A 23,788-nucleotide genomic window follows, 5' to 3' on the forward strand; every position below is an offset into this window, starting at 1 on the left:
TGGGATTATAGGCATGAGCCACCATACCTGGCTGCTATTTTCATTTTGAAGGAAATAAAAATCAAGAAATAAAGAAGTAAAAATCATACCAGTAGATCAAAAACCAACAGTGTTAAAAAGTTACCTACCAAAGCATTTTCTGCAATGTCGGTTTGGAAAAATTTTCCAACAGTTTCCTGCAATGGAACAATTAAAGCTGATCAAATGACACAAAAACAAACAAATAAGCCCAGTAACAAATACAATAATTGTTGAAATTTCTAAAGGAGAAAGTATTAATACAGATTAATTTTCACCTTTACAAGGGTATTTTTCTACATAACACCAGAATGGTACACAAACACCTTTAATAACATATATTAAGTTACACAGATTTAAATACATGTAGCTAACCCTTTATTTGATATTTTTAACTATATTAAATATAGTAGAGAATACAAGTGTGAAGAATCAACACCCTGAGTTTACCCACTGGGTTAACTACTCCTCTGTGTTAACTTTTCCCTGGCATAATATTCTGAGAACTAGTTTCCTCACTCTTATGCCACAAAGGACCTGGAATGGGTTTTTTGCCTTTTAGATTCATTCAAAGAGTTTATAAAGAAAGACATACACAGAGACTTGGGGGTGGGGCTTAAGCCGTTACATTTTCCCATTTCACCTACCCTCTCTTCCTTCCAAGAGGAAAGGGGACTATGCTATTTCTGTCCCAGAAAAACACTTCCCCTTTGACTCTCTTTTCTCCAGGATCCTGCTCCATCTCCATCTCTATCAATCTTCAATCTCTATCTTCTGTGTCTCTTTCCCTCACCTTACAACAGGCACAAGCTTCCCAATTTTGAAAAATCTTCTCACCTCTAAACTCCTTACAGTTGTTTGGTTTGTAATATGCAACTTTCTTTACTGCTTACTAAAGTCTTTCTCCACATTCTTGGTAATCTATCTTCCCTTTCACTGCTATCCTAACACTATCTCTAAAGATCACTAGCAGCCTAGTCAATAAACACAGCAGTCTGTCTCAGTCCTGTTTCCCTGTCCTCTTTGAAGCACAGCACCATTGATGGTATCCTAATAGCTTCTTCAATACTTTCTACTCTGGCTCCCCTCCTCTGTTAGAGAAACAATCCTTTTCACTTTACCACACTCACTACCTAAAGAAATTCAGTGTCCACACCCTGGAAATGGTATACCCTACCATTACCTGGTCATTGATTACCTGAGGGCACCTGTTGTATGGCAAATATTTAAGTACAGACAAGAAGGAAAGAAAGGAAGAAAAGAAGAAAGAAAGAAAAGTGTCCTGAGTTGTACCATTTGCCAATTTCTATGGTGTAAACACTCCAACAATGATGTATTTCATGCTATCAACATCATGTTGCTAAATGTAGAGCTGGGAAGAGATGTACACAATTAGCTCTCACAAGCCAGCTCCAGCACACCCCCTCAAGGGATGAAGAATTCAGCCAATCCAATTATTTGTCCCTGCCTCTCACTTGAAAATTTGAATTAGGAAACTCAGAGATAGAGGCAGGGGTCCCTGGAGCTGGAATAGTATGTAGACTTTGGGGTGCAGGAAATGGTGTGCTGGTAAATATTTAATAACTGGCTCTTGGCAGGGGACTGTTTTATAGCATTTGCCAACTTCCATGGCATAAATCAGGGATGGGGAACCTGTGGCCCTCTAAGTCCTTAAGTGCAGCCTTTTGACTGAATCCAAACTTTACAGAACTGTGGCCTTAAGGCCACAGGTTCGCTACAATACTCCCACCATGGCTGATTTCAAACTAGCAACACAATGTCACAGAACACAGAGCTGGGAAGAGATGTTAACAATCAGGTCTCATGAGCTGTATAACCTAACTTCAGCTCACCACTCGGTATAGGGTATTCATACTGGGGCATATGCACTGGTGAACACTAGGGATAGTCTACAGGGAGAAAAAAGAATGAAGAAACCATTAAGCATTCATGTGACACCAGAGGGTACATGAAAGAACACAAGAGACTTTTTGTTCTGATGTTTTGAATTCTCCGTCCCTTGTGAGGTCTGGCTCTATTTCTCTGAGTTACATAGGAGCCTCTATGTAACAAATGTCCCTATATTTAAACTGGCTTTGGTAGATTTCTGCTTCTTACAATCAAAACATACCTTACTAAAAGACCCTTTCCATCTTTCTTACTGTTCCCAGTATCCTTGGCTCCTCCTCATTTTCTCACCCCTAAGTACAACTGTGGAAGTTTCTCTTCTACATTTTTGCCCCAGAAAGCTTACCTATTTCTATGGTTTCAGTTGTACCTCTGAAAGAGACTTCCAAATAAGAACAATAGCCTCCCCTTTGTCAGACTTACCTTGTCTCCCTTAATCCTCTTACCAACCTTTTAAGATGGCATTACTGCTCATATTTTACAGCAACTGAGGCCTGGAAAGACTGGGTAACTGGTCCAAGGGTATGTAGAAACCAGAGCTGAATTTTGAACCCCCATCTGATTTCAAGTCGACACTCTTAACCTCAATACCCCAATTCCAGTTCCACATTTCCAACTACCTGCTAGATATTAACAATAATATATGCCACTGTCACCTCTAACTCAATACATCTAAGATAGGAAGGATCCCTTGCTCCTTGCCCCACCATATCCCCTGACTTTTTCCAGTCACTAAAGGCATAACTTTAACATTATCTTGCATTTATTCATGCAACAGTCATTTAATAAATCTTCACTGTATGTTCTAGGTACTAGGATTTAGTAGTGAACAAAAGTGAGCAAGTCCAGTAGAGAGTACAGATGCCAAATAAACATACACTGAGGGCTAATAAGTGTTACGGAAACAAATGAAGCAACTAGCCAGCAAAGAGTAGGGGCACTATTTTCTAAAGCAGTCAGGGAGGGGATCTTTGATGAGTGGTCATTTGAGCAAAGACCTGAAAGAAGGGAGGAAGCAAACCACACAGATACCTTGGGAAAAAGCTCAGAGAGCAAGTACACTGCAAAGCCCTGGCCTATCTGAGAGACAGTAAAGAGGCCAGGGTTGCTGAAAAGTAGGGAGTGAGAGGAAGGAAGGTCAGAGACATGATGAAGAACAAGACCACTGAGGGCCTTATGGATTAGGACTCTGAATTGTTACTAAGTTAGATGAGAAGCCAACAGTTCTGAGCAAAGAACTGACAAATTGATTTGTGTTTCAAAAGAATTACTTTGTCCTGAAAACTGTCAGGGACAAAGGTAGAAACAGGGAGACTAACAGGCTACTGCAATAATCTAGACAAGAAGTGACAGTAGCTTGGACAATACAGTAATGGTGAAGGCTGTAAGAAGTGGTAGAGTTATGGATATATTTTGAAATCCAAATAAGATTTGTTGATGGATTCGATATAGGAGGGACTCAAGAGGAATAAATAAATATGTGTTTTGGCCTGCACAACAAAAAAGAATGGATTTGCCCTGCCCACCATATCCAATCAGTCATAAAGTTTTGTTGATTCTACGAGGTCTCTCTCATACATCCCATCATCTGTATCTGCTGCCTCAACATGGGTGGCAGGCCTTTATTTCTCATGCCTGCACCACCTTTAACACAGCCTCCTAATTGTTCTATTTCTCTATCCTCTCTCTTTTCAATCATTCTTACATATCAGCCCCAAATTAATCTTCCTACAACATCACTATATCACATCTTACAGCATTCCATCTCTGTGCCTCGCCTCCTGCCATGCCCTGACTCTCACTGCTATGAACCACCAACAGACAGTCTTTAAAATTCCAGGTCAGATTCTGGACCCTCTGAGAAAGCTTTGGCACATGAACTGCTACTGATTTTTCCTTTCCCTTTACTCATGTTGCACCTTAATGACTATACCATTTCAGTAGCATTTACTATTTTATCAATAGTGTTTGGAGAGCCTCTGTAGCACTTACTATTTTATCAATAGTAGTGTTTTGAGAGTCCCACCCCTTTCCCTACCCTGGCCCAAATGTATGTTTTTATTTAAGCAGATTTTATATAGAAATCCCACTTTAATATCTATGTCCAGCACAGTGTCCTATACATTGGAGTTAAAAGAACAAATGAATGTCTTTATGGTCTGAATTAGAAAGTGTAAAATAAAAGGGTATGATCATTAGTAAAGGCTACTTACATTTAATCACACAAAAATTTATAACCAGTTGATGAAATTAATATTTTTCTAGCTAAAAAATTAGCTTAATCATATTTTCTGTCTGAATTTCAATCTGATTTTTATTGTGAATTATCAAAAATGTCTGAACAAAGTGGGTACAAAGAGAAATATATCACGTATAGATTTAGAGAAATTATGTATCAGTAGAAAAACTGTATAAAATGGATTCAGAGGAAAAAAACACTTTAAGAGCCGAGTGTGGTGGCTCACGCCTGTAATCCTAGCACTTTGGGAGGCCGAGGAGGGCGGATTGCTCAAGGTCAGGAGTTCGAAACCAGCCTGAGCGAGACCCCGTCTCTACCAAAAATAGAAATAACTTAATTGACCAACTAAAAATATATATACAAAAAAAATTAGCCAGGTATGGTGGCGCATGCCTGTAGTCCCAGCTACTCGGGAGGCTGAGGCAGTAGGATCGCCGAGCCCCGGAGACTGAGGTTGCTGTGAGCCAGGCTAATGCCACGGCACTCACTCTAGCCTGGGCAACAAAGTGAGACTCTGTCTCAAAAAAAAAAAAAAACACTTTAAGAAAAAAATACTTAAAAAGGGAGAAAACCACCTCTGGTTCTACCACTTAAAAAAATATTAGCAATTCTGATATAATTAAAATCTAAATATGATAAAATTAAATTAAGAAAGTCTTTCTTTAAAATTAGCCAATTTTATTTTTCAGATTAAATAAAGTAATCAAATAAATATACCTTATTCAAATGTTGCGCTATGTAACCTCTTCCACAACCAAGGTCCAAGCCAAGGGAGAAATCTCTAAAAAACAGACACAGAAATTATGCTCTGTCTATAATAATACAGTCCATAAATTAAGAACTAATTTTTTTTAAGTAAAAACACTTTAGTAAAAACAACTTAAGGCAGTCACATTATCTGCCTTTTCTGCCTCATCTTACAAGCTATATTTACCAGAGAGTACATTGCATAGAGCAAGTCTGTCTGATCTAGCCATTCATGGGACCTCATAATGGACTGGCTTTCTATAAGGTAGCTCCATGATGTGGATGTGAAGAATGGATTTAATATGGGTATTTTAATTTAGGTAAAGATGGAAAAGAAGTTTATGTAAATTAATATGAAAATAATTGACATACTTATCAAGAACTTAATAATTATCCTTATTTCTCAAATTTGTTGAAGCAGCAGAACACTTAGAAATCATCATGTGAAACACCATTAAGTGCTAATATGTTAAACTTAAAAAAAAAAAACTAAATCATAGCTCCTTTTACTGAAAGCTTACCATGTGCAAGTACCATACTAAGTGTCTGAAGCTAAGTAAGTCAACCCAAGTACTTCAACTAATAAGCAGCAGTCAAAACTTGATTTTATTTGGTTTGAATCCTGAACCAGAACTATTATCCTCTATGCTATGGTGACTCCTCTAAATATATCAAGTTATTCTAAATCAGTACAGACATCTAACTGTAGGCCATAGCTTTAAGAAAAATTTATGATAAAAAAACTTAAAATTTTATGTACTAATATTTTTCCTGAAAAACTCGAACAGTCTCTTTTCAATTTCTGTTAAAATTCTATGTCAAAATTATAGAATACCAGTACAAGGATGGAGAACCCTTGTTGACAGATAACCATTTATTATCTATTGCCCTATATCTTGATGATGAACACAGCAATACGACACAGTTAAGTACACAGGCTTTAGAATAAGAAAGACATAAGTTAAAATTCTGGGCTTGCAATTTGCTGACCTTGTGATTATAGACAAGTGACTTAATCTTGGTGGATCTCAGTTTCCCCAACTGTAAAATGTTAATGTTGTTGCCTGCCTCAGGGTTGGTAAGAGAAGTACATGAAATGGTACATGTAAAGTATTTAGCACAGTGTAAATATTCAACAAGTTAGTTACTAGTTATTATTACCACTGATTATAAGAGTAGTAAGTGAGCCTTTGATCCCACAAATAAGATGCTTAATAATGTGTGGGATTCATTTTTAAAAATCAACAAATGATCAATGTTAACAATACAAACTACACTTTCATGTTAATGCAAGGATACTTAAACTAGTATTTTACTAATTTAATTCCAAAGAGTTAATGTTAAGATATGCTTTTAGCTACAATCATAAGTCTCTACATAGACTTGACTGTGTTTTGCTCAGTACTATGACACATAATAAAAAGATGGTAAAATCCAAACTGATTTGCATAATTCAGTATTTCATTTATTAAATTATAAACAACCTATAATCCAGGTGAATAATTACAGTAGCTATTTTTCAGATCTTTAAAATAATGAGGCTGGGCAGTGGCTCATGCCTGTAAACCTAGCACTCTGGGAGGCTGAGGCGGGCAGACTGCTTGAGGTCAGGAGTTCAAAACCAGCCTGAGCAAGAGCGAGACCCTGTCTCTACTATAAATAGAAAGAAATTAATTGGCCAACTAATATATATAGAAAAAATTAGCCAGGCATGGTGGTGCATGCCTATAGTCCCAGCTACTCGGGAGGCTGAGGCAGGACTGCTTGAGCCCAGGAGTTTGAGGTTGCTGTAAGCTAGGCTGATGCCACAGCACTCACTCTAGCCTGGGCAACAAATCGAGACACTGTCTCAAAAAAAAATAAATAAAAATAAAATAAAATAATAAAAAATAAAATAAAATAATGGAACTAATGAAACAAATAAAATGTGGGTGCCTATTTGCAACTGTGAAGTACTACTTTTTTTACCTTACAAAATTCATTCATCCCAAGACTCTTTTAAGTAGTAAAGATACATCTAAAATACAATTTAAAAAGTTTGTGGGCCGGGCGCGGTGGCTCACGCCTGTAATCCTAGCTCTCTGGAATCCCATTATATACAATGTTTCTAAGGCCTGTGGTCATCTGACAATATATTGTGGATCCCGGCCGGGCGCGGTGGCTCACACCTGTAATCCTAGCACTCTGGGAGGCCGAGGCGGGCGGATTGCTCGAGGTCAGGAGTTCGAAACCAGCCTGAGCAAGAGCGAGACCCCGTCTCTACTATAAATAGAAAGAAATTAATTGGCCAACTAACATATATACAAAAAATTAGCCGGGCATGGTGGCGAATGCCTGTAGTCCCAGCTACTTGGGAGGCTGAGGCAGGAGGATTGCTTGAGCCAGGAGTTTGAGGTTGCTGTGAGCTAGGCTGACGCCATGGCACTCACTCTAGAAAAAAAAAATAAAAAATAAAAAAATAAAATAAAATAAAGAAAAAAAAAAAGTTTGTGATTTTATAAATTCCCTTTTTTATAGACAAATGTAATAAATTATTCACATCTTGGTCTAATTTAATGGATATCTTTTAAATAAAAGAGCACATAAAGAGTAATTTGCTAATATCACAGAGTAATTCTATTGCAAAACTATTACTTGACTGTGGTTCTCACATCTTTTAAGCTTTGATTATGCCTAATATATACAGCAATGAATCCTTCAAGGTTTCAATAATTCTTGATGATGTGTTTCTCAAGTTGGCCTGTAATTATATTAATAATTATCATAGAACCCTTATTATCATTAACAATGCCAAAGTCTCATATAACCTGATGGAAGAACAAAGCGAGGTAGACTTCTCTCCTTCACTTTAATTGTAAAACAGTTAAACTTTTAAACCTAGGTTTAGTAGATCTTAAAAATTCACATGTAGACAATTCTTTATCTCCATTTTTGGAGCAATCTTTCCATTACTGGCTTTTGGCCAAATCCAGTAGGTCAGTCATTCAGGCATGGAGATAGCTGTGAGTTTGTGCTTCCACATCCATACTTTTTTTTTTTTAAGGCAAAAAAAAAAAAGAGAAATAGAGAGTGAGTTGCTCTCCCAGACAACAAAAAAGGAGAGACCTACAAAGTAATTCAAATCACCAATCCTGGTAATAAATTCCTCGAGGTTCTGCCATTATAGATATCAAGCTCTTAGCATTTAATCTTTTGAGTTTCCCCTCAAAAGTAGATTCTATTTTATTATGGTAATCACTACTTACCTGGCTATGTCATACACACGGTCGGCGATCCGACTTCCAACCTGAAGTATTATAAAAGGACACACAAGTCAAGATTAGGTTAAAGAGTATTCAACAATCCTTAGGTTACTTATATTTCCACGTAAGTACTTCCCTTTACCTCTTTTTCTATTTCACCACAGCAACTTTCTTTTCAAATCCTGAATAGGAACATAAATTAAAATATACCCAGGAAACAAACGAAACAAATTACTTCAGAAGTCAATTTAATGAAATCAAGACTAAACATTCTTGAAAAATATATACACACACCCATCTCTTTGGCCTTTACATTCCATACGATATAAGACAACAAGGATGAAAAGCAACAGGAAAACAACAGGTACATTATTGTCCACAGACATGAGAATGAGGTATATGAAAGTGAAAAAATTAGCTGGGGTTTATTACAGATCAATATGTAAGTGATCACTTAATAAAAAGTATCATTTGATGACTAACAAATTTTGTGGAACTTCAAAATAAGTAAATAACTTTTTGAAGCAATATTTACAAGATAGAAATAGCCAAAACTAAATAAAGTATACCTCCCACTGTCTCAATTCCACTCCAATTTGAAAGAAGTCATAAGGTAGATAGCACCACTTTCTGCTAGGCTAGCTTCAACTAGCAGGAATAAAGACATAGGAGTCTAATATTCCCTGCATTCTACGCATTCCCTCCTAAATATGCCAGAATTGCTATTAGGACTTGAAAGTTCCAGACATAGACATATTTACTTTTGGGGGGAAGAGGGTAAAGGAGGCACAAATATCTTTCCCCAGAGGAGTCCACTTCGTACATTATTCCTAATATGAATACCTTTCATTTACTGTAAAAAGAATTCACACACTTTATCTCATTTATTCTAGTCCTGAACATTGGCAAGGCCTCAGTCAAGTCGTAAGCCAGGTGATTTTCTTGGAGAGCTGAGGCTAGGAATGCACATCTAAGTACATGACATCGTGAACATTTCATGACGAAACCAGCAGTGTAGTATGTACACCATGGCTTACAAACAGGATACAGAAAATTTATTGATAGCTTACTTTCTATCTCTATAATAGACATTACCAGCCTCTGAGCAATTGTCTAATCTATGGCTTCCTGAGAGCACAGTCAATCATCTGATCAGGCCAGTGCTTGCACAGAGCTCTGCTCAAAGTAGGAGCTCAATATATGTTTGTTATGTTGGCTTGAAAGAGCTTGTTACATTTGGCTCCAATTTTCCTCCACTCCTGAAAAAAATATTTACTGAGGCCTTAGCTTGGTGCTGTGTATCTTGAAACCCTCAGTCCCTAGTCTACCTGGGCTGAGAGAAAGAGGTCTCTCAGAGTAGCACAGTCAAATCAGAGATCTTAATTTGATTTTCCTAAAACATAAATCAGATCATATCACTCCATTGCTTACAATAAGAGCCTCACATTCTTCTAGACCAGTGCTGTCCCAAAATAATGAGTGCCACATGTGTAATTTAAAATTTTCTAGTAGCCATATAGGAAAAAAAGATAAAAAGAAATAACAGAAATTAATTTTAATATATTTTCCTTAATCCAATATATCAAAAACATCATTCCAGCATGCAATCAATTTTTCATATTAATATTTTACTTCCCTTTTACATTCCAAGTCACTGACATCCAGTGTGTATTTTTACACTTACAACACATCTCAATTGGGCTAGTCAGATTTCAAGTGCTCAATAGCCACATGTGGCCAGCAGTTACCACGCCGGATGGACAGTGCAGATGGAGAAGAAAATCCGAAGTCCTACCCTGAAAGGCCCTAATGACCTGAGCCCTCCTAAGCCCTCCTGAGTCCTCTCCCACTCTATCGAGCGTCAATGGAGGCCTCCACGAGGTCCTTCGGGCCTCAGGGGCTTTGCACTGGTCCTTCTCTTTGCCGAAGAGGCTTTTCACCCTAGATCTTAGCTTGGCTAATCCCTTATCTTCTTGTCTGCCTGAGCTGCCTCCGCTGACCACATCGCAGTCACAGTCACGATACCGCTTCACGTTATTTCTCTCATGTTACTTCTTTACCTGAAATTATGTTCTTTGTCTACTGCACGCCCCGCTTCTCTCAAGAATGAAAGCCCACGAGGACAGCAGTCTTATTTTGCCCTGGCCATAGCTGTAACTCAAGCAGTATTTGCTGAGTGAGCGAACGCATGCATGAATGGAAAGCACGTTACAAATATCTGAGCCCAGCCTGTCCGCGACTACAGTGGAGGCCGAGGAGGCAGGACTCCGGTCAAGGTCAGACAGCGAGGCGGTGTCGGTCGGAGCCCAGCGACAGCTCCCGGACCTGAAGACAAGGCCTCCGCGCTGCTCCTCCCCGCTGTCCCGCGCGCGGTCTCACCTCCTCCCTCAGGTAGTCAAACTTCATCGGCTCGGGCTGCCTGGCCGCCCAGTTCTTCTGTTTCCTCTTCAAATCCCGGTCGAAGATATTTAGGGCTCTGGGCGAGGTGCCGCAGGGGACAGAGACACCAGAGGCGACCTCCCTACGGCAAAGGTTCTCCGCGGGGACCCCCGGCGCCCGAGGTCGCCGCAACAGACGCCAGAGCCCCGCAGGCCGCAGCATTTCCACTGTCGGTATCAATTGCCGGCGCGTTTTGTCGTGCGCATGTGCCGGCGCGGTTCCGGCAGGTAAAGCCGAGATCTTCGCAGAGGGAAAAGTGCAACTAGTTTGGACCATTTCGCTTGCCGTTACGGCGGAGCGTCTCGCGAAGGATTGTGGGTGTCGGCCTCCTCACGTGAGGCTTGGAGAGGGATTCCGGACGGTGAGTAGTGATGGATCGAGTAGAAGGGCTTTAGAGGAAGGAGATAGAGCTAGTCTCTTAGAAGGTCTCTTTCGGATTCCTGAGGGGTTCGCCCCTTCCTCCTTGCCTTTCCGGCCTCATTCTTCAGTCTTCCTGGGTCTCTTCGAGGTCGCTTTTCAAGAGACCTTAGCCCAGTAGCTGCCCCCTGAGGTGTGGATGGTGGGAGAAAGACCGTCGTTCCGGGTCTGTGTGGTATTCACCACCTTAGAGGGTGGGTAGAAGGAGAGAGTGGGTTACGGGGATGAGAACGTGTGTCAGAGGTGAGGTCGTGTCGCCTTATTCTCTCTTGGAATCCCTGACGTTTATGGAGTGTTTTGGTTCTAAACATTTACAATAGACATGCGTTATCTCTGCTAATTGAATGAGGTATGATTGTTCGGAGGGTTAAATGGTTAAATACATCTAAAGTGTATAAATAAATGTTAGTAAAACCTTTGATTTTTTTTTGCTGGTTAGTGTATAGAAAGTTGTTTTAAAATTTAGGAAAAACACAGCTTTATAGTCACGCCTTGTTTTTCAAATAAAGGAATACTGCCCTGATTAATCAGTCCATTTTTGCTCTTAATAATCAGTGACTTTTGGCTCTTTGCAAAATTCAAATCCGAAGATGCTAAACTATTGGGGACTGTGTACAAGGGTGCAATGCTAATTTATATACACATACATGTATATCCTAACATGTGTTGGGTAGATCAGCTCATTTGAGCCTTAGTCACTGCTAGAATAAGAAATTATAGAAAGTGATATTTATTAACCAGAGTGAGACTTTACCTTTGGAGGGTGGTCAGATTTAAACAGGAATCTTTGTGAGCTAAACCTGAATTGATTTTGATCTGTGTACTGAGGAGACTGACCTTGTAGAACTAAAGGCTGTTGAGAGTAGCAAAGGTTAAGGGTTTACAGAGGGAATGGGACCAGAATGTGAAGAAGCAAGTGAGACCAACTGAAGCTTGAGAATCTTTTAATTATGTTAGCTTTTAACTTGTAATACATACAGTTACACAGATAGAAATACAGAAATTCAGAATATATTGTGAACCAATGTGTTTTTAAAACATTTTATTTAATTATATTATTAATCATTATTGTAATATTTGTTTTATTTTTTAGCATTTGGTTTCTTTGAACATTTATTCAATAAAACATTTAAAAATGTCATCCAAACAAGAAATAATGAGTGACCAGCGGTTTAGGCGGGTTACAAAGGACCCAAGATTTTGGGAAATGCCAGAAAAGGATCGAAAAGTCAAAATTGACAAGAGATTTCGAGCCATGTTTCATGACAAAAAGTTTAAGTTGAACTATGCTGTGGATAAAAGAGGGCGCCCCATCAACCATAGCACTACAGAGGACTTGAAACGTTTTTATGACCTTTCAGATTCTGATTCTGATCTCTCCGATGAAGATAGCAAAGAATTTAATCAAAAGAAAATAAAGAAGAAAAAAAAACAGATTAAAAAAGAAACAGATTCAAAAAATCTGGTTGAGGAGAAAAAGAAAGAAACCAAGAAAGTTAGAATCCAAAAGGATTCTGAAAATAAAAATGATTTAAATAATTCTGAAAGAATTCAGAAAATGAAAAACTCATGTAAATTTAAGATAGAGTCAAGTAGAAGTCAAAAGAACGATAGTGAAGAATTTACCCCAAAAAGCACAAGAGAGAAAAAAAACATTGTTCAACATAATACAGACTCTTTTCCCAAAGGAAAACTGAGAACAGTAGACTCCAGCACCTTTGAAATTGTGAAATCTCCCAAGATCAAGTGTTCTAAGACGAGAAGAGAAATGCAGTCAGGTTGGTTGCAAAGAAATAGAGATTCTTTGATGTTGCATGATTTATTTTTATACCAATCTTTTAAAAAAGTAAGCATATATTAAGTAGTTTCATTGTATAATGAAAATGATCAAATGCTTCTTTGGCAATATAAGGTTATGAAAGAAAAATATTATACAGTGATTATTTGTTTTTGATGTCATGCTTGCAGATAGATGTGGAAATTGAATCTTGCAGTTAAATAATCATTTTGATTTGTGGTAGGTATTAATGAGAGCTATAGTTTTTAACCAGATAACTAAAGTGTTATATGTTATCACATAAGAAGAGGTGTGTCTAAAGAAGGTAAGTAGAGTTGGGTACTCATTCATTAGTTAATTCAGGTACTTAGTAACTAGGATGTAGTAGATAGAATGTGAGTAAGGCATGGTCCCCCATCTCAGGGCTATTGCTAGTTTATATGATGCCTCTGTGCATATTAGAAAAAGGTATGCCCTCTGGACACACAGAGCTCCCAGGGTTCACAGTTTGGTGAGGGGACAGTGCCTATGAGTGAAGCAACAGATTCTTTGACCTTGATCAGACACAACCACCCTGCAGGTTGCATGGCTTGCTGGGTGGAGATTGGCCTTGATGTTAGCACTTACCCCTTTGTAGATACACTTGTGCAGATAACAGCCTACTAAATTATGCCATGGTACTGGTCTAAAATAGCACCGTCCAGTACATAATTTTGCATTGTCTAAGAGCAACATTAAAAAGTAAAAACAAACAAGTGAAATTAATTTTAATAATATATTTTATTTAACCCAATATATCAAAAATTTATTTCAATATTTAATCAATATAAAAATAAATAGTATATTTTACATTCTATTTTCATACTAATTGCAAGATCTCAGGTGCTCAATTGCCATGTGTCTATTGATTGCTATATTGGACAGCATAGCTCTAAAGTGGATGAAAGAACAGTAATGCAAAATAGAGTAATAGTAAGTGCCATAAAAGATATTTAGCAGAGGCTATGGAAATTGGGAGAAAGGGGTCACTCAGGATATGTAATCAGAGAAAAATTCATAGGGGATGTACTATTTTGATAGGGAGTTGGGAAAAATTAAGTTTGAGAACCAAGAGCATTCTACACAGGAGAACCAAGAACATTCTACACAGAAACTTTTTGAGCAAAGATGTGATTGGGCATGTTCAGAAGAGATCAGCAGTCCCATTTGATTAGATAGGGTAAAGTCTTGACGGTATGAAATGAGTAAAAGAGAAGTGATTGGAACTAGGTAAGAAATGTCTGGTTCTAGTTTGTGTTCACATGTTTACTACACTTACTAAAATTTTGTGTCACGTGTAGCAGCAGGAAATTTTGAATGTTGTTGCTGATAGTTGGTGTTATAACTGAAAATTGTTGGCAGTTCATATGAGCCAGACCTGTGAATCTGGTATCCAAGGAAGGGAGGCATCAGGAAAAGGCAGAGATCACATTGGGAAGGTAGGCAGTATCAGACTGTAGACAGGATTCTAGATAGCAGGGATCAGGAAAAGGCAGAGATCACATTGGGAAGGTAGGCAGTATCAGACTGTAGACAGGATTCTAGATAGCAGGGACTGGGGCATCAGAGGTGGGATCCCATTCCATTTGTAGTGGAATGAGGCAGTAAACCTCATGTGGTATAGGAAGAAGGGAAAGAAATCTGATTACTGAAATTAGAGAATAAAATTGGACTGGGACCAACAGCAAAGTTGTTTTGATGCTAAGTTTGTTAGTCTAGCATCTTTTAAATTCCGCTTGCCTTAGTACACTGGATTAATACAACGTAGCCATGTAATCCTTTGGATTGATTCTACAGAATCCTCATACATATTTTTTCTCGTTCAATTTTCTCAATAACCTTGAGAAATGATGATATATCAAGAAACAAGGTGTCCTTACATAAGGACACACAGACCTAGGACTATAACTCATGTCTTCTGAATCTTTCTACCCCACCATATTGCTTGCAATAATTTATGTTGGTTCTACCCACACTTCAGGTATCTGTCCATCTATCCTCTTCACTTAACTGGAAGTTTCAGTGAAGGGATTGATTACTTCTCTTTTGCCAATGATTGTGTATTGATTACCTAGCACAGAGCAGGCACTTTAGTATTGCATGAATGTATGGATCTACTTGCATAATCTGAGTATATGTTAAGATTTCCATTAAATAACTTGGTTAAGGATGAATTTTACCGAATTTATATTTTCCTTTACTCAGTTTAATAGAAATTATATTTTTACTAGATTTGATGTCATAAGAATTTGGATTCAATATAATTCAGTGTGTACATTTTCTTAATTTCTCCTCCCTTTAACATCTTACAATAGCTCCACACATAATGGCAAGAGACAGTGATGGTTATGAAAACTCAATGGACAGTAAAATATTTGAAAAAGATGCTCTGGAGGAAGAAGATTCGGAAAGTGTTAGTGAAATAGGAAGTGATGAAGAATCTGAAAATGAAATTACAGGTATTGGTAAAGCTTCGGTTGATGATAGTGGAAATGAAGATGATGAAGATGAGGAGGAGGATGAAGATGAGGATAGTGAGGAGGAGGATGAAAGTGACAGTGGCCCTGATCTTGCAAGGGGTAAAGGAAATATAGAAACTAGTTCTGAAGATGAAGACGATATGGCAGATTTGTTTCCAGAAGAATCTGGTTTTGAACATGCTTGGAGAGAATTAGATAAAGATGCTCCTCGGGCTGATGAGGTAACCTTTTGAATAAATAAGATTATTTGTGAAGAACGCAATACAAGTAGCTTTTATGAATGGTAAAATTGATGTCATTAAATTAAGTGCGGAAAAACCTTACTGGCAATAATCTTGATGGTTTTGATTAAAACTTCCTGATATGGAATATGTTTATATAAGTTAGAAGATATCTATCCCAGCAAATAAGTTCTACATAAATAATTAAAAGTCACATGAAATTTTTAGAAAATACTTGGTTTAGGTAGTAAAACTAAGAACTAAGTAAGAGAAAGTACTTATCTGTTATATTTTTACTACTTGAACTCATTTAAAGTTCTCTTTTACTTACTGAAACCGCTTAGATGGCTACTATACTGATAATTTCAGGGCTTGGGGGGGGAGCATTACATTTTTAGAAACTTTATTTTTCAAGTATTGAGAACTATACAGATTATAAAATATTTAATTATTTTTATTTCTCAGATTACACATCGATTAGCAGTTTGTAACATGGACTGGGATAGATTAAAGGCAAAAGATTTGTTGGCTCTGTTCAATTCATTTAAACCTAAAGGAGGTGTTGTATTTTCTGTAAAGGTGAGAATTGATTTCATTTTAAAGTAAATATTTCTTGGCATTTTAAGTTAAATCTGTTTTTTTTTCTTTAATTTGTAGTTTTCCTTTTAAGGAAAATAATATGTAAATTATCCAGTACAATCTGGCCTGAAATTTATATAATAGTTATAAATGTTAGAAAGGAAGAGGTAAAATTATTATTATTTATGGTCTGTATGATTGTGTATACTTTAAAGACTCAAAGAAATGTAAGCTCAGTAAAGGGACAAGGGTATAAGATAAATATTTTTAAAAATTTTATTCCTCATTACTAGCATTAACCAATTAAGAAAAAGATCCTAACTACACTAGTAACAGAACCATATTAAGTCATTGGGAATTACCTTAATAAACACTTATATGACCTATATGAAGTGAAATTGATAAATTTGAAACACAAAATTTTGAGGCACCATATTTCAAGCCAGCATCCATGCTTTGCATTATGACAGACCTGTGTTCAAATCATGATTCTCATAAGTGCTATGGGATCTTAAACATTTTATTTATTCATCTCTCAGATATGTTTACATCTCTCAAACATATAGTTGACAAAGGGATACAACAATAATGCTAGCAGTTGGAAGGATTAAGTAAAACACAGCTCACAGAGTATTTAGTATAGTGGCTGAAATAGCTCTCCATTGTTATTACAGGTTGAGTGTCATTTATCTGAAATACTTGAGACCCCAAGTATTTCAGATTTTTTTGGATTTTGGAATATTTGTATTTTATGTATTTATCAGTTCATTCCAAATCCTAAATGCTCCAATGAGTGTTTCCTTTGAGCCTTATGTCAGTACTCAAAAACTTTGGGATTTGGAGTATTTCAGATTTCACATTTGGGATGTTCAACTTATATTATTCTGTTTAAATATTTAAAGATGTCGCTTCTACAGTTTTCATTGAAAATCCCAGTTTAAATGAAAGTTAAGAAAGAGAATACCAGGAATCCTCTAAAAGAATAAACAAGCAAGAATGACTAATAAATTTTTGAGAAATCATGCCAATGCAAAAGGACTTAACCTACCAGTTAAGATATCTAAATGTTCTATGATGTTACAAGAGTAGACAGGTTTGGGTGAAATGGGACAGAGTTCATATGATAATTTAGATCAAAATAAGCTGCTTGAGTGTTGGGACAAATGGACAAGTCATTGGATAAAGAACTTGGTTCAGATGTTCATGTCACAATTGCCCTAAATAAACTCCAGATGAAGCAAAGGGAGAAAAAAACCTTAAAAGTCAAATCCCAGAAGCAAAAAGAATTGTGTTTTGTTAAACCTTGTGTTTCAGGAGATGCGTAGTATGAATTTCTAGACTTACAAAAGAGAAAAAACAATCAACAGATGTGACTACATATATGTTTAAAAGTTCTATGTCAAAACTATTATATACATATACAACTCAGTAAGGAAATCTTGGATCCTTTTGTTGATAAGTTGCGTTTTTCAGACAACTCAAAAAAGCATGTATTAGCTAACAAGTGTGTATTTAGCCTGATAGTATCAAAACAGTGTTAATTAATATAGTTATATTTCTTGACTCTCAAAGTGGCCAAGGCAGAAAAATACCAAATCCTGGTAAGAGTGAATCCTTTTTCTTATACCAAGGCTGTATCTAGTTGAGTGTGGTGGCTCACATCTGTAATCCCTGAAACTTGAGAGGCCTAGACAGAAGGATCATTTGAGGCCAGGAGTTTCAGACCAGCTGGGCAATATAGCAAGATCACTGTCCCTGAAAATTTTTTTAAAAATTAGCCAGATGTCGTAGTGAGTGCCTGTAGTCCCAATGACTTGGGGGGCTGAGGCAGGGGGATCCCCTGAGTAGTTTGAGGCTACAGTGAGCTATGATTGAAGCACTGTACTCCAGCCTGGGCAAACATAGTGAGGCCTCATCTCTTAAAAAAAAAGACTATATCTAATCTATATAAGATTGTCAGTGGCTCTTTGTTTCTTTAACAGAAAGCATTAGATAAATGGTATGACTTAGAGATAAGTTGGTTATTATAAAATTTATTTTCATTATTTGTGTTTTGTATATTTCTTTATTTTTGTGTATTTCATGTAAACCATTTAATCCAGTCATTTTTTATATGTGTTAACATTTAGAATTCCTTAAGCTTAGAATCTTGTTTTGCTTTTCTTAATTTTTCCTTTGGATCCTAGAACCATCTTGTCCCAGGTGATGTGTGGAGGAGATATTCTGGTTTTTGTTCCCAAGCCCTATACATGTTATTCTCTAGCCAAAATGACTTAAGGGAAATTCCTCAGGATGCTTTAGATTCCTATAGTGAATTTGGAAATGAGTCATCCCTATTGTTTTTGTTGAGTCAAGTTATGACTCTTAGAATTCCTGACCTTGACAAGTCAGAATATTTATGAAAAGGAATGTATAAATTACATTGATCTTATTTTTTGTGTTTAGATATATCCTTCGGAGTTTGGAAAGGAGAGGATGAAGGAAGAACAAGTTCAAGGACCAGTAGAGTTATTAAGTATTCCTGAAGATGCCCCTGAAAAGGACTGGTATTGAGTCACTATAGAATATAAAACTAAACCTCATAAATTCACATCACTAATTTGGAATTCTGGTCACCTTGATAGTTAAGACTAAAGTTTACCCGTGTGCTGAATATGGGCAAAACAGATTAAAGTCTGTCAGAAGTAGCACATTCTTCCAACATTTTGTGTGTGTATTTATATTTCTGTATTCATGAAAATAATTATTGTAGTTTTTGAAAAATATGATTAAACTGACTTAGAGTTCTCGACATCATTGCTGTGAATTAATAAGTTTTGACTATTTTATGAGATGTCACTTTTCATTTAAGTGGCATTGAAGCATTCTTTAACTTCATATTTTGTAATTTTCTTATTTGAGAATTAAATAGAAAAATAACGATAATGTTTTTTAGAATCATGGTGTAGTATAGAAAATAAGATAGTTTAGTTTTAAGCCACTAGGTGGAGCTATTTGTGCACTTAATAAAAATGGTTAAATTGGTGGCAGAAGGCGGCAGATGAAGACCTTTAAAAAATGTGTTGTAGTTAAGTGAAATTAAACTTAAACTTTTTAGACTTGACAGCATTTGAATCTGGAGCAAACATATTGCAATGTCTTTGTAATTAGAAGTAATGGTTTCCCAGGATATTTTATAATACAGTGATCCTCTCCAGTGGTTTTACTTGAGAAGGCTATATGTGGTAACAAAATGAACAAAATAACTATTCTAAGAAACAAAATTATAGATAAGCACATATAATTCTCATACATTCCTTTTCCAGATATCGAACTCTAATACAAATACCTGTACCTTGTCAGAACAATAAACTGAACTTAAGTATTTAATGTTCATAGAGACTAAGTCATGAAGGAAAAATGGCTTAGAATGAAGGACAGCTTGTAATGTATTTTTCCTGAAACAGTTTATTATTATGTTTCTATATATAAGTAAACTTAATGAGTTTTTTCCACTTTAGGGCCTCTAGAGAAAAATTGAGAGATTATCAGTTCAAACGACTGAAATACTATTATGCAGTAGTAGACTGTGATTCTCCTGAAACAGCCAGTAAAATTTATGAGGATTGTGATGGCCTGGAATTTGAAAGTAGTTGTTCCTTCATAGATCTAAGGTAATCCAGTGTATATCTTACCAATTTAATCTTACAGCACAACATGATTATAGGATGTAAAATATTTGAACTGGTAGTGCTCTCTGTTTTATATTCTAAAATTACTTTTTGCGTTTCAATGAACTCTGCCCTGTGGAACATCACTCCTAAAAAACAAAACGAAAAAGAAGATGTGTGAATCATCCCCCTGTTTTTGTCCTTTCAAACATGTCGGCTGTGTTCTTAAGATGATGTGTCATATGCAGTGATATTTCCTTACAACTCTCTTTAGCACTAGGAACCAGATGAAGTAACTTTTAAAAAAGCATGAGGTGGGGGCAGAGGAATTTGCTAATAGACTGGGTATCTCCACTGTACTGGATCCATTACCCTATACAGTAGCCTCTAGTCACATCTTTTTTTTTTTTTTTTTGAGACTGAGTCTCACTTTGTTGCCCAGGCTAGAGTGAGTGCCATGGCGTCAGTCTAGCTCACAGCAGCCTCAAACTCCTGGGCTCAAGCAATCCTCCTGCCTCAGCCTCCCGAGTAGCTGGGACTACAGGCATGCACCACCATGCCCAGCTAATTTTTTCTATATGTATTAGTTGGCCAATTAATTTCTTTCTATTTATAGTAGAGACGGGGTCTCGCTCTTGCTCAGGCTGGTTTCGAACTTCTGACCTTGAGCAATCTGCCTGCCTCGGCCTCCCAAGTGCTAGGATTACAGGCGTGAGCCACCACGCCCGGCCTACATCTTATTATTTTAATGTATTTAATGTTAAATAAAATTAAAAATTCAATAACATAGTTACATTAGACACATTTCAAGTAATTAATGGTCACATTTTGGACAGCACATACAGAACATTGCCCTCGTCACAGAAAGTTTTATTGAACAGTGCTTCTCTAACTGCTGTTTCAGTGGATGAATGGTATTGCTGACATTGTCTCCAGACTTGGGCATTATTTTCACCATATGCTCAGGCTTTCCTGACCCAGGGCTAAAAACCTTAGGTGGTTGTGAACGTCAGTTCTAAGGAAACAGGAAGCTGAACTACTCTACCATTTTATCATTGGCTTGGTCTTTTTGAACCCAGTAAAGCACTCTACTGTGACATTTTCAATAGAAGTCACTTCTTTGGATCCAAGTTTGTTAGAGACTTTGTTCTCAAAATGAAATATTTCAGAAAAAAATGCATGATTTCATGGTTTCTATGGCTTTCATGCTTCAAAGATATTCAGAGTGACAGAAAAATACAAAAAATGTTTTGAATTGTTAATTTGGGGTAAGATTTTAGCAAGCTATAGTATATAGCAGAAATGGATGATCACAACAGGCAAGGTATTTCCTTCCCTTTTAACAATTTCAATAGGACGTTCTTGTTTTGAATGTTTAAATAGTAGTTACCAAACATTTGTTAGAATGTCAAGCTCTTTGGATTTTATGAATTCACATTAACTTGTTCTTTTCATGATCATTTTATTGTTTGTTTTCTTTTTGGGACATTTTCTTGCAGTGTTAGAATAAGTTCTCACAGTGCCTAGAAAATAAGATCAGTGACCATGAAAAAATTTTATATTCCCTGTTTTATTTTGTCATATATAACATCAGAAAAAAAAAATTGAGTTTCTTGCTGCCATCCAGTTATCTAAGGAATCCTTTTCCCCTCTATCCTAATATATTAAAGCAAGTGTATTGGATAGTTTTTAAAAATTTTCATCTCAGGCCAATATTTTCTTCTAAGTCTATATATAAGTGTATCGGAGGATACTTTTATTTAACCCAGTGAACCTTAATTATCCATTCTCCCATATGTAGCATATGCTTTTCGTGTATGTTTTTAAATAGAAATCTACATAAATTATAAAACCTAGATTATTTAACTCAACTCTTTTCCATTCCCTAGCCTTATGCCTAAAAGTTATCAAATAGTTATAGTGGCTAATTTACATTTAACAGCTAGTTATTTGTGAAATGGAAATTGTAAGGTAATATGGTTAAGATTTTTTAGTCTTAAAGAATCAATCTTAAGTTTTTCCTTATTTTCATTGACACTTCATGTATATATGGTAATTTGTATTCAGAATGCTTACCTGTTGATAATTCTGTTTGATCTTCAAAATACCATATAGCCAGTTGACTGTGCTGTCAGGAGTCTTTTTGAAACATGAGGGACCCACATGTGCACCTGACTTATAAACTGACTCCTAAGGCAGATTTTTCTATCTATACAGCATTCACTCACATTTATTGGAATTATAGATTTATAGCTTATGAATTCAAAAATTTTATGCCACTGGTATTTCTAACATTGTTTGCCTCTTTGTTCTATACAAAGTTTTATATGGTATGTATGTATAAACTATAATTAATTAGATGAGAATCTAAATTCTGGTTATTTATCTCTGTAGCATATGTTTAAACAAATTTATTTTTTCTTTGCATCTTAGGTTTATACCAGATGATATTACTTTTGATGACGAGCCCAAAGAGGTAGCCTCAGAAGTGGATCTGACAGCATATAAACCAAAATATTTCACATCTGCTGCAATGGGAACATCAACGGTATTTCTTAACTTTTAAAAATGTGTACCCTGTATTGCTTTAAAAAGAGATTTCAAGTATTATTTTCTTATAGCATCTTTAGAAATGGAAAGTATTCAAAATTTAAATGCACAAGTACAAATAGAAATGAGATGCAGCTGTGTTTGCATTTTTATCTACCACATCTATTTGAACCTATTTTCAGATTCCCTTTATGTCTTTAAGCCTAAGTCACTTACCTTCTAATGTTTCTTTTTTTCTCTATCTTTCACACACACACACTTATGCAACTAGGTTCCTTAATAAGTAATATATCAGATCCTAGCAGATATCTCAAGTCACAGTTAAAGCTTGTGAAAATTTAAAATAGGAGCACATTTTTCTGTAGATATAATCCAAAATTACAAAAACAAATGATGAAGAATAATTCAGGACTAATAGAAGTCACATTAATGCTTAATAACAAACACCCAAAGAGTTTTTGTGTGTTGAAATAGTGTATTACTTAGCTGACTGCCTTCTCCCTTTTCTTTTTCCCTTAAATCTTCTACCCACAGCTATACTCTACAGCAGCCACGATCTGGCTTTCCTGTATGACAAACCACTATGTTCCTCTGAGGAGGGGCTGGTGGCAGAGAGAGTTGCTGTATCTGCCACTTACTGTACTGTGGTGGGCACTATGTGGCATTGATTAGTTCCTGAGTATAGTAAAGCCCTATCATTATGTGAAAAGTGAAGCCTAAAATATTCAGTCACATAAAATGTAAAGTTGTGTTATTTTCAGGACCAAAATAATGACCAGCGCCAGCCCAACCCATCCAGCCAGCCAGTCTGGAGTTCCTGAGTCCTGGCAGTATTACCAACATATGTCCCAGTTCCAACAGCAGTTTGGTGGTTATTAGCTCAGACTTAATTATCACAATAGGGATAATTCTGAATCCTGTGACTACCTGGAACTTCTAAAACAGTAGCAGTGATTTTAAAGATATCTTGGTTAATTGATACCTATTTTGCTGTCCTCATCTGAGGATATTGGCCTGACAGGGAAAAAAAAAATAAAGCTATGGGATCTATCCTGTGATGAAGATAAAACCTCTAGCAGGACCCTATTGAGAATAGAGACTGTGTCAAGGACAGGAGTCAATCACCAGACCAATCATGTTATAGATGAATTTATATATAATGGAAGTTTAATGTGCTTTCGCCCTCCTGAAATACTAGAATTCCAGGTGAAAGATGTGTTTTCACTGATTCATAATAATGGCAACTTTTTCACCAGTACATTTTCTTTTTTTTTTCCTACCATAATTAACCTGCACACTGATTAATTTTTACTCCCAATAAAGTCATACCGTTTATATAGCAGAGAATTAGGAAGACGAAGGTGTAAGCTAATAGAAATGGTTCCCTTTTTACAAATAGGATACTCCATTAGTTATGTCATTCATGTATTTGTTTTAGTGTCTTAACTTTTTTTAACTTACCGTTAAACAAGTTAACAATAT

General features: G+C 36.5%; 2 protein-coding genes across 5 annotated transcripts in view; one reads left to right on the forward strand and one right to left on the reverse strand.

Moving 5' to 3' along the window:
• Positions 1 to 10,844, reverse strand: part of NDUFAF5 (NADH:ubiquinone oxidoreductase complex assembly factor 5) — a 31,629-nt gene extending 20,785 nt beyond the window's left edge. For all 3 annotated transcript variants that reach the window (XM_012780838.3, XM_076010919.1, XM_076010920.1), the window contains exons 1-4: positions 10,534 to 10,844; positions 8,158 to 8,198; positions 4,883 to 4,946; positions 129 to 176 (exon numbers count right to left, since the gene is read on the reverse strand). In XM_012780838.3, coding sequence (XP_012636292.1) covers positions 129 to 176; positions 4,883 to 4,946; positions 8,158 to 8,198; positions 10,534 to 10,755 — 375 coding nt within the window. In that variant the 5' untranslated portion in view covers positions 10,756 to 10,844. The remainder of the gene's footprint in view (positions 1 to 128; positions 177 to 4,882; positions 4,947 to 8,157; positions 8,199 to 10,533) is intronic.
• The window catches only part of ESF1 (ESF1 nucleolar pre-rRNA processing protein), a 50,496-nt gene continuing 37,542 nt past the window's right edge, over positions 10,835 to 23,788 (forward strand). Inside the window, exons 1-7 of one of the 2 annotated variants that reach the window (XM_012780835.3) lie at positions 10,835 to 10,954; positions 12,104 to 12,788; positions 15,142 to 15,527; positions 15,993 to 16,106; positions 18,552 to 18,652; positions 19,607 to 19,759; positions 22,190 to 22,304. In XM_012780835.3, coding sequence (XP_012636289.2) covers positions 12,146 to 12,788; positions 15,142 to 15,527; positions 15,993 to 16,106; positions 18,552 to 18,652; positions 19,607 to 19,759; positions 22,190 to 22,304 — 1,512 coding nt within the window. In that variant the 5' untranslated portion in view covers positions 10,835 to 10,954; positions 12,104 to 12,145. The other variant, XM_012780836.2, reaches the window with a different exon arrangement.

The sequence above is a fragment of the Microcebus murinus genome, chromosome 16 (genome assembly GCF_040939455.1).
Source record: "Microcebus murinus isolate Inina chromosome 16, M.murinus_Inina_mat1.0, whole genome shotgun sequence".
Lineage (NCBI taxonomy): Eukaryota > Metazoa > Chordata > Mammalia > Primates > Cheirogaleidae > Microcebus > Microcebus murinus.